Source organism: Ipomoea nil, unplaced genomic scaffold, assembly GCF_001879475.1.
Source record: "Ipomoea nil cultivar Tokyo-kokei standard unplaced genomic scaffold, Asagao_1.1 scaffold1895, whole genome shotgun sequence".
NCBI lineage: Eukaryota > Viridiplantae > Streptophyta > Magnoliopsida > Solanales > Convolvulaceae > Ipomoea > Ipomoea nil.
Window position 1 is genome coordinate 779,819 of NW_017618323.1, and position 11,102 is coordinate 790,920.

Below are 11,102 nucleotides of genomic sequence, written 5' to 3' on the forward strand. Positions count from 1 at the left end.
AAACCACACACCTTAAGCACACAACAAAGCACCTTAAGAACACAAGCCATGCACCTAAAGTTTTAAAATGACTCACCTTAAGTTTCACCCAACTAACGCATCTTAAGCATACAAATCACGCACCTTAAGCATACAAATCACGCACCTTAAGAAGGAAAATCATGCACCTTAAGTTTCAACAACTACTCACATTAAGCACAAAATCCACGTACCTTAAGCACAAAACTCACGCACCTTAAGCACAAAAATCACGCACCTTAAATTTAAACAAATACTCTCATTAACACAAAACACATGCACCTTAAACACAAAACTCACACACCTTAAACACAAAAACCACGCACCTTAAGAAGGAAAACTGCATTTATAGATATAAATTATTGTATCATTTTTAATTTGTTCTCCATATATATTTATAGATATAGATATTCGCCTCAAATAATAATAATAATAATAATAATAATAGTAATAATAATAATAATAATAATAATAATTATTATTATTATTATTATTATTATTATTAGACAAAAAGTCGCTTTTTAGGGTGATCTCATCTCCCACAACGCTGCTATAAAAACATCAATTACTCAGCATTTTCGTACTCTTTTCTCTCTAACGAACGAACACTCGAATCACTCCAGTGTTTCAGTAACAGGTACTTTTCGAATTCCATTTCTTTTATTTGTATTTTGTTTATAAATTTGTTTCGTATAATTACTGAACTTTGCTATCTCTTCTACTCGTGTGATTTACGCTATAATGTCAACTGATAAATTATTAGCTTTTTGATTCGTCCCTTCATTGGGTTTTTGTTTTCATGATATTTTGGTTAGTGGGCATTGGGTTATAGTCATATCTATCTGGTTCTGTGATTTGATTATTTGGATCAATGAAATTAATCGATTTCATAAATGGATTAGCTTTTTTATTTTATTTTATTTTATTTTATTATTTTAAATCCTTTCCGTGTTTTGTTCTTTGTTCTTTGTATAATTATTTGTAGTTAAAAACATCATTTGACTGGTTTTTTGAATCATACATTCTTATAAAGATACCTCAAATTGGGTATGCTTGTAAGAAATTGGATAGTCATATCAAATAATGGGAATAGAATGAGAATGTTACAGAGGTTGAAGAGTGAAAATTCTGGGAATTGGTCTTCTGGGTAGTCGTATCAAATAAGGTCTTCTCCTTAGTGAAAGGTGAGTGAACATTCGGCTAAGTGTGGAATGACTAAGTACTTGGGCATAGTTACAGTACAGGTAAATGAAGCTTGGTTCTTCACATGCTTTGGTAGTTGGGATCTTGATTTATAGTTGAATCTTCCATACAAATGAGAGAAACACCATAAACGAGATGCTTGTCTTTGTCTCATGGTGAGACACTGAGACTTGAATCCACAAGTTAGGTTTCACTATCCTGCCCAAGGATAAGTCTAGAAATCGGCCATGTTCATTTGTTGTGGAGTAGTAGTAGAGGTATAACCAGTGTCCTTTCTATTAGGTAAAGATGTTGGTGTACTACATTTTTATGATTTATCCCAAATGAGTTTGAATGATTTACGACACATTAGGGTTGGCCGGTTGGGCTTGTGCAATCTGCAGTCTGGAGTTAAGGGTTTCATAGGGTTGGGCTATCCGTGGGCTTTTTGCAAGAGCACCTTTCTCGCATTTGGCCTTCGATCCACTATCCAAACATTAATTTCCACTTCTTTGAGCAAAAAATTCATGAGGATTGTTGGGCTCCTCGCCTCCTCCAAAAGGGCTTTGCAAGACGACCCTTCTCACATTCAATCTTTGATCCTCTATCCCAGCATTGATATGATGTATTTTATGTTGTTTGGTGGATGATGGAAGAAAATAAAAGATTAAATGCAATTGTTTTTTTTTTTTTTTTTTTTTTTTAATTTTTTTTGCAATAACTTAGTAAAATCCATCCGTGCATAATGCTCCATATGACAAATATATTTACGACTTGCAAAAATTATAGTTTTACGACTTACTAAATGCACCACTATGACATATATATATTTACAATTTACTAAAATGATATTATTTGAGACAAACAAAAAGTGGAATAATCACACCGCTATTGTAAACATATATATTTACAAATTACGACAAAATGTCACTTTTTAGAGTGACCTCATCTTAAAAAATGCGGCTATAAAAATATCAGATACTTGTCATATTTGTACTCCTCTCTCTTTAACAATCAGTTGACTGAATACCCAAAACAATCGATCCAAACACGCCGCTATTGTAAGCATATATATTTACAAATTACAACAAAATGTCACTTTTTAGGGCGACCTCATCTTCAACAACGCGGCTATAAAGTATCAGATACTTGTCATATTTGTACTCCTCTCTCTTTTGCAATTGATTGATTGAATTCCCAAATCACTCAGTGACAGGTGTTTTAGATTTCTATTCCTTTTATTTTTATTTTATTAAATTTGTTTCACTTTATTACTGAACTCTGCTTTGTCTTCTACTTGTATGATTTACGCTTTAGTTTCAACTGATAAATGATTTTTTTATTCTTCTCTCCGTTGGGTTTTTGTTTTCATTATATTTTAGTTAGATGGTTGATTTTATCTGTTTCTGTGGTTTGATTATTTTTGGATCTATGAAATTAATTGGTTTTTTTTTTTTTTTTTTTTTTTTTTTTTTTTTTTTTTTTTTCATTCTTTTGTATAATTCTATGTATTTAAAACATCATTTGATTGGTTAAACGGATCAAAATTTGTATAAAGATATATCGAAGTATTGAACTGGTTACATTTGTAGTTATGTCAAATAATGGGATTAGAATGAAAAAGGTTACCGAAAATGAAGAGTGAAAATCTAAGGATTGGTTTTCTTGGGAAATGGATTCCCCTGATTTGTCATTAATTGTTGAAGATCTGTTGTTATAGACCTCTGTATTCAATTTGCACATATGGCAATTGGTGGGATTTTCCTCTTGATTTTACTTTTTTAGTTAGTAATTATCAATGTCCAGTTACTAAGATTTAATATAATATGAATTTAATCATGAGAAGGTTATGTAAGTTATGACCTTGGTTGTTTCTTTAATAATGTGTCCTAGTTCGAAAGTTAAATGTGAAGATTATATTGTACTCCACGTTAAGATGTGAGTACGAATCATTCAGATACTTATGAGTCTATGTCATAAGGATTGATCAGTTTGTAAGTTATGAAGAGCCATAGGCTTTAACTATTGCAAACTTTACCATCAAGCTGAATTTATGCACTTTATTAAGATTTAAAAGTTTCTACTGCTCTAAATGTAAGTATTCCAAGTTCATGCCTCAATGCCTCAATTACAAATTTATAATTTTCTTATATTTGAAGTTGTGGTTGTTCACTTATTGGTTTAGATTATTCTATTGTGTTGTATGTTGTGTTGAAGGTCATTTAGATGGCAACGCAGACAGAATGTCCTGCTTCTACTGTTCCAAGTGCCCAAATAGTTGGTAATGCCTTTGTAGAACAGTACTATCACATCCTACATCATTCTCCCGAGCTAGTTTACAAATTTTATCATGATTCAAGTATCCTAAGCAGGCAAGAACCAAATGGCATGATATCATCTGTGACAACTATGCAAGTACGTATTTTCTTGATTTCTCTTATTGCACATAATGCATAATGTGTTGGAACCACTATCTTTATAATTACTGATTGAACTTCTTTTGGACTGACTGGGTTCTTGTCATGCGCTGAACTTCATGACTCACATCCCCCAAACCCACAATAGAAGTGAAGAAATAAGAGAATTCCTGTCCTGGCACTAGGAGATTTAAGAAAAATAATTAAAATCCATTAGAATATTATTCAGCATATTCGTCGTCTAACACTGTTTAATATTTTTCAGCACATTATTATAGTGATTTGCTTGTCATTGTGAACAAACAGTTCTCTTGTCTGCTTAAGAATTGATTTCAACCGCTTTAAAAAAAAAAATTGCATCTGGCTATGTAATAAGTTTACGTTCTACAGAGTATATCAGGTTTTCCTAATGCATCTTATTTTTATCTGTACTGGTTTCAATATCACTGTAAAAGTAGAGCATTGAGAATTTGAGATATTTTTTGTCTTAATTTATCTCATTGTGTAACATTCAACTTGATAGGCAATCAATGAAAAAATTTTGTCCTTGGATTCGAAGAACTACAAGGCAGAGATAAAAACTGCGGATGCTCAGGACTCTCACCAGGCAGGGGTTATTCTTTTAGTAACAGGATGCTTAACTGGAAAGGACAACGTGAGCAAGAAATTTACACAAACATTCTTTTTAGCTCCACAAGAGAAGGGTTACTTTGTCCTAAATGACATTTTTCGATATGTTGAGGAGAATGAATCACTGGAGAATAACTCTACATCAGTAAATGGTATAAATGATGCTCCTCCAGCAGTTTTGCCATCTGATCCAGGTTTTGTTCACGTTCTTCAAATAAATGACAGAAACATATATCTATTCATAAATATCCATAACTAAGTGCCCTTTGATCTTTGTTTCCAGAGCCCATCCATGTTCCTGATCATTCTACATTTGATCCTGCAACTACTGCTCCATCTGAGGAACAGAATGGTGCAGAAGTTTGTGATCCTTCTGACAATGAGGAAGAAGGATCAGTTATCGAAGAGGAGGTTGTTAATGAGCCTCAGGCTCATCAAAGTCAAAATGAAACAAGTGCTGTTGACAATTCAGATCCATCTGCAGCCCAAGATGAGAAGAAATCTTACGCATCTATAGTAAGTATTTCAAGTTCCCTCTCACCCTTATTGCAACCTTTTTTTTTTTTTTTCTTTCATTCTTAATATTCTTTTTTCCTTTCAAATTGTGGAAACTTGACAAGCTTAAATATTTTTGCATCAAATCTCATATAGGTGAAGGTGACTAAGGCAGCTACCAGTACTATCATACCCTATGCTCCAACACGTAGCACCCAAGTTGGACCTGCAAAGTCTGATCAACAGGCAGTTGGATCTGAAAAGCCTTCACCTGCACAAGACTCATTTCCCCCTTCGAATGATAATGTTCCTGAAAGTTACGATGCCCATGAGGAAGGTATCTAGATAAAGTAGTTAAAAAAGGAAAATGCTTCTTACCCCTCCTAAATTTCCCCTCCTGATGTGGCTCCTAATCATTGGGTGTCCATGAATAAGCTAACCAACCACTAATTTAAACCAATCAAATGATGCCAAGTCAGGAGGGAAAAAATGTAGGGTGAAAAAAAATTAGGGGTGTATAGCATTACTCGTTAAAAAATTCTAGAAATAATATCATGAAACTTTGCTATTTTATCCAGTTGTAAGTTTAATGAACTTCATATGTCTTAAAAATTGTAGGTTACTCCATTTATGTACGGAATTTGCCTTCAAATGCAACTCCTGCACAACTTGAGGAGGTTTTTAAGAAATTTGGACTCATTAAACGCAATGGTATTCAAGTCAGAAGTAACAAGGTTTGGTTTTGATATGTACTATGCAATTTTCCCTTTCATCCAAACTTATATTCCGTATATAATTTTCTTAGAGTTTACAAGTGTTCTCTTTGTACTCAGCAGCAGGGGTTTTGCTTTGGATTTGTGGAATTTGAGTCAAATAGTTCTATGCAAAATGCAATAGAGGTAAGGTCTTTATACCCCATGCTACTGTTAGGTTAATCTTTTCGCTTTATCTAGCATTACCATATTTTGGGATTCACTGAATTATGAGTGACTAATGTGTCTGTTGGATGCTGTAATCTAATATGAACCTAGTTTTGCTTTCCAAGTCTCACCTCTCACGTTATTTGCTTGAGGTCAATAAATAGTAAGTTACAGAAAGCTTTTTTTTTTTTTTTTTCACGAATATGTTGTGCTTCTACAAAATACAAGGATCAGGAAACAACTAAAAACTTTATGGAGACATGTACATTAACAATTGTGTATGAAGTATTAATGCTTCCTTGGAACGACCATGATTGCTACCTTTTGTCTCACCTTCCAGTGTCTCATACAATTTTATTGTTATTTCAGTCCTCACCAATAACAATAGGAGGTCGGCAAGCTGTGGTTGAGGAAAAGAGAACTACCACCCGAGGCAAGTTGTGCAATTCAATTTCTTTTAAAAAATTAAGTGGACCTCGATTGTGATTTTGAAAAATGCTCCTCTGACAAGAACAAGATGTGTTTTTTGCAGTCGTCAGCAATTCAAGAGGGAGGTACCCTTCAGGAAGAGGTGGATTTCGAAATGAAAATTTCCGGGGCCGTGGAAACTTTGGTGGTGGGAGAGGCTATGGCAGAAATGAGTTCAGGAACCAAGCCGAGTTCTCCATTCGTTCAAAGGGCCCTGGCGGCCGCAACGTGGAAACCTACCGACGTGTGGATCAGAATGAGAACGGTCGTCAAGGTGGGATGAACAAAAATGCTGTTTCTGCATAGTCAGAGAGACCATAACTTATTTTGCACTCCCAACTTTTTATGAACCACCCACCCACCCCCTGTTTATTCTTGTGGAGTAGTGAAGACAAGATACATATGCAGATGCTCAGGGTTTTTGCTGAGTCATATGTTTTTTTTTTTAAAATTTATTTTAAATCTAGTTAAGATGAATACCTAGATGTGATCATTGAATTTCTTATGGAAAATAATCTCAATGCATTTCCTTTTTTTCTGTGAAATCTGTGTATCATACTTGTGGAATTGCAGCTGGATAATTGTTGGGTTGTTGTTTCTCTTTTCTAATCTGTAAGTTATTGTTGAGCGTCAGCCGAGTTGGTCGAGTTTAGCCCTTGCTCGATTCGAGACGACTGGTTGGGTAGAATATGACAATCAGATAGTCAAATTGTTGAGCGTCAGCCGAGTTGGCCGAGTTTAGCCCTTGCTCGATTCGAGACGACTGGTTGAGTAGAATATGACAATCAGATAGGGAAATTGTTGAGCGTCGGTTGAGTTTGCCCCTTGCTCGATTTGTGACGACTGATTGAGTAGAATATGACAATCAGATAGTCAAATTGTTGAGCGTCAGCCGAGTTTAGCCCTTGCTCGATTCGAGAAGACTGGTTGAGTAGAATATGACAATCAGATAGTCAAAGACCCACTGAGAAGTAAGCATACAACCAACTTTCAACTGCATATTTCATAATCTTTCTACATTTATTACCAACAATCTTTAGCTCAACTTGATTTCTGCAAATTAGATACAAGATTTGATGCAGCAAAGGCTGCAGAGCCACCAAGAACAGAGATGAAAGCTACCAAAACCTGGATACCAATCTGCCAAGGGTATTCCTCAGGCACAAAATACACACAAACAGGGCCCAAAGCTAGCAATCCCAGGCTGAGGCTGAACAGACCTGAAGGGGTTCCAGGGTCAGTAGCTGCTGATAGAATTCCCAGCTCTTCTGCCTTGGATAGCACCCCAAGTCTCTCAATGGCGGATAGCGAGAACCCAAAATTCTCGGCCGCTGACAATAGCCCTGCTTTCTCTGCCTTGGTTAGCAGCCTCAGCTGCTCCACCCTTGTGAGTAGCTTCACTGTTCCTGTTCCTGTTCCTGTTCCACTCTGCATTTTTGGGAACAATATTACTAACTGTGTTTACACTATGAATCTTGGAAATATAAACTTTGCTGACCTTTTTGGAGCTAACAGTTGTTGTGGCCGAGGGGATTGGCTTCTGGGTAGCCATGGATCGAATGAGAAGTGGTGAGTTTGATGCAGAGACACATGTTTTTGCCATCATCATCATATTCCAATCTCTCCTCTCCGGTCTGCACTATTTGCTGCTTGGTTTTGCCCTTAAGGATCTCACACAAACACATGGCTGGTATCAATCAAAGCAAGCTGGGGTGGATTATATTCTTGCTTAGGATTGTCAACGTGGTGCCACATCATTGGTCACCCTATTCTCTCGTGGGTCATGCACTTGCACTCTTACCCCATTCTTATGTAGGAAATATTAATATCAAAATTCAGAGTTTTTTTGTGCAGTTAACATCAACTAATAATTATAAAAGGGCCTTTCAAAAATAATAATAATAATAATAATTATGAAAGGGAAAATGGTTCAAATAAGTCCCTAAATTTTACTCAAAATGTTAATTATGCCTTTAAATTTTCAAAAGTTGCAGTTAAATCCATAAACATATTATTTTGAAGCATTGAAGCTCAGAAACCAGTAGGTGACTTGTAATTGCAAGTCACTATGGTTCGGACAACTCACCGGCCAATGTCTACGACCCTTTGATAACTCCAGCCAGTCTCCAACGAATTTTCGACTAGATTTCGAGACAAACACTGGCGATCGTCAAACAATTGTTGATCGCGTTTGGAGAATGCAACCAAGTTGGTTGCCTTCTCCAGTCGACTGGAGAAGGCGGACCAACTGGTCACCTTCTCCAATGACTGGAAAAAGCGACCAACTAGTTGCCGGAGAAGGCAACTTGTTTTTGCCTTCTCCAAACACGACAAATGGTCGCCGATCAGGTCAGACTACATTAAATAGGCTTTTAAAAAAGTTTCAAGTCAAGACAGACTAATTATAGGCTTAGGCTTAAGCCTAACAGAAAGCCTACGAAGGGTTATACCATGGACCAGTGTTGACCTGACAAGATGGACACTGGTCCTAAATTGTTATTTTTAGTATTGTAATTGTGAACATCTGGAATATAAATTGTGTTTCTAAGTTTTGAGATTTTGTGAATACAATAGATGGTCATCACAAATTGTGAATTTTTAAAAGGTAAATTGTGAACATTTAGTATGTAAATTGTGTATCTTTGGACCCGGGTCCACATAATAATTTGCCTTTATATAGACTTAGGCTTATGATTTATATAGCAGGCCCAACCCATGCCTAATTTTCTAAAGCTTAGCTCTAGGGGTGTACGTCATACCGTTCCGATGTATGAACCGCCAACCCCAACCCGTTCGGCTTTCGGCTTTTATTTTTGTACTAGTTTTTTACGCGTATTGCGCGATTGGGATTATGCCCAATGTTTTTTTTTTTTTTAATAAGTACTTTAAAGTATATTAAGACAAGATTATATTGGAATTGTTCATGCATAGATAATTGAATGTTGAATTTGCGTATTTAAATAGGTAATTCTAAGTTTACAAATGCAAGCTAATGAAGTCAAGATTGATTATAATTGTCAATATTATAATTGTATTGGTATGATTGAAACTAAATACGAGACATAAGGGAGAACAAATAAAAATTAGGGCATAAAATATTAAATATATACTAATATTGAAGAGCTTAATATTAAATATATACTAATATTGAAGAGCTAACTGCTAATTGCCAAACAAGGACATTGCGAGGTAGTTTCCCACTTCAATTTGTTGTGTGATTTGAATACTCTTTTTCTCAATAAATCCCCCAAAGTAGTTAATATGATTGGCTTAATTATATATATATATATATATATATATATATATATATATATATATATATATATATATATATATATATATTTAAAACAATTATTATTATTATTATTATTATTATTATTATTATTATTATTATTATTATTATTATTATTATTATACCCTTAGGTCATTTTACATGTTAATCTAAACAAGTAATTTTTTCAAATATCTTTTTACCAACCGTTGATATAATTCGTTGGTCAAATCCTCTAATATAATCTGCTAACGCTAACCGCTAACTGCTGATTGTGAAACAAGGACATTGCGAGGTAGTTCCGATTTCAATTTGTTGTGTGATTTGAATACTCTTTTTGCCAACAAATCCCGTAGTTAATATGATTGAATTTATTAATTATATTTTTTTTAATTTTTTCATGGTATTAATAAAATACTTGGTAAATAAATATATAGCATTATTTTGTATTATAACTTTGATATTTAATTAAAAAATAGTGCACAAAAAAAAGATAATAGACAATGTAGTGAATATAATCAATTGATGAATTTGAATGTAAAGTATTTTTACATTGGAGAAATATATAGACAATATAACTAATAAAATTATTTCTCTTAATTAATTTATTGATAATGAATAATATTTTTTTAATAAAGACATTGTAGGGACAATGTAGCGAATATAATCAATTGATAAATTTGAATGTAAAGAATTTTTATATTGGAGAAAAATAAAGACAATATAACTAATGAAATTATTTCTCTTATTTAATTTATTGTTAATGAATAATTTTTTTTTTTTGAATAAAGACATTGTAGACACATAATTCTAAATTAAAGAAATGCATATGTATTATTTTTTGTTGTAGCTAGTAAATTATTATTTAATTTAATAAGAGTAAAATATAGTACTAATTATGCCAACTTTGATTGGGATGAGGTTCGAACTTGAGACCTTTCTTATTGAAATCAATGAGTAAATTAACGGTGAACTAACAGAAATTAACGGAAAAAATAATATTTAACGAAAAAGTTAACGGATAATCATATTCTTTAAGGATAAATTAGGAAATCTTAAGGAAAAATTTAAAATCTGATCAATCTGAGCCATTCATTTGATTAACAAATTTGACTGCCATTTTTTCTACCCATTATAAGTCTAACTCTCTTGGGCTCTTATTAGTATAGTAAATATCCAATCCGTTTATTAATTAGATCAAATCGTCGGATATTTATAATTTCGGGTTCGGACGATTTTAATCAAATGTCGGTTTTTTTTTTTGTTCGGATTCAAAAAAAATAATACAAAACATAAGTGTTACAACTTACAAATTAGAACTTGCAATTAGTGAATTAACTTACAAAAATATATAAAAACTGAAAATCTGAAACATAATTACACCATATGAAATATAAAAAAGATTACATTTTTAAAAAAAATTAGATTGTCCAAATTACAATTTACCACAACTTCATGAATCAACAGACTACTAGTCCACTAGTTCAGCCTCTTCCTGTTCAAATAACACAAATGCACAATAATTAGATGTGTGATGACTGCTGAGAAAGAAAAAAATGTTCAAATTGCTATTTTTTCATATCAAGGTAAGATTTGAGGCAAATTGCTATGTGAGTTTCGGAAGAAAACTCAAAACTCATGATGAGAAACATACCAATTAAAAATTTTTTGATTCAAACAAATGGTGGAAGCATCATCATA

General features: G+C 33.5%; 2 protein-coding genes across 5 annotated transcripts; one reads left to right on the forward strand and one right to left on the reverse strand.

The window, feature by feature from the left end:
- Nucleotides 1-551: 551 nt before the first annotated feature.
- LOC109193474 (putative G3BP-like protein) lies at nucleotides 552-6,675 on the forward strand. Of its 4 annotated transcripts, XM_019344308.1 has the most exons (10): nucleotides 556-655; nucleotides 2,139-2,416; nucleotides 3,418-3,615; nucleotides 4,141-4,441; nucleotides 4,531-4,763; nucleotides 4,899-5,079; nucleotides 5,361-5,476; nucleotides 5,576-5,641; nucleotides 6,032-6,095; nucleotides 6,195-6,675. In XM_019344308.1, exons 3-10 carry the CDS (start codon nucleotides 3,427-3,429, stop codon nucleotides 6,434-6,436), a joined length of 1,392 nt encoding a protein of 463 aa, XP_019199853.1. In that variant the 5' UTR covers nucleotides 556-655; nucleotides 2,139-2,416; nucleotides 3,418-3,426; the 3' UTR covers nucleotides 6,437-6,675. The 4 variants fall into 4 exon arrangements, with proteins under 4 accessions (XP_019199852.1, XP_019199855.1, XP_019199854.1 ...); XM_019344307.1 differs by lacking the exon at nucleotides 2,139-2,416 and having other exon boundaries at nucleotides 552-655; XM_019344310.1 differs by lacking the exon at nucleotides 2,139-2,416 and having other exon boundaries at nucleotides 552-655; nucleotides 5,579-5,641.
- A 427-nt stretch (nucleotides 6,676-7,102) lies between these two features.
- LOC109193489 lies at nucleotides 7,103-7,842 on the reverse strand. Its single transcript, XM_019344328.1, has 2 exons — nucleotides 7,629-7,842; nucleotides 7,103-7,558 (listed from the first exon to the last, which is right to left on the reverse strand). Exons 1-2 carry the CDS (start codon nucleotides 7,740-7,742, stop codon nucleotides 7,172-7,174), a joined length of 501 nt encoding a protein of 166 aa, XP_019199873.1. The 5' UTR covers nucleotides 7,743-7,842; the 3' UTR covers nucleotides 7,103-7,171.
- Nucleotides 7,843-11,102: the final 3,260 nt, after the last annotated feature.

Bases quoted from the DNA above. Each gene is read 5' to 3' on its own strand.
- LOC109193489 (XM_019344328.1), bottom strand. From the start codon at position 7,742: ATGATGATGATGGCAAAAACATGTGTCTCTGCATCAAACTCACCACTT. The intron at 7,559-7,628 runs GTCAGCAAAGTT...CCAAAAATGCAG, and splicing joins CAACTGTTAGCTCCAAAAAG to AGTGGAACAGGAACAGGAAC.
- LOC109193474 (XM_019344307.1), top strand. From the start codon at position 3,427: ATGGCAACGCAGACAGAATGTCCTGCTTCTACTGTTCCAAGTGCCCAA. The intron at 5,642-6,031 runs GTAAGGTCTTTA...TTGTTATTTCAG, and splicing joins CTATGCAAAATGCAATAGAG to TCCTCACCAATAACAATAGG. The intron at 6,096-6,194 runs GCAAGTTGTGCA...TGTTTTTTGCAG, and splicing joins AAAGAGAACTACCACCCGAG to TCGTCAGCAATTCAAGAGGG.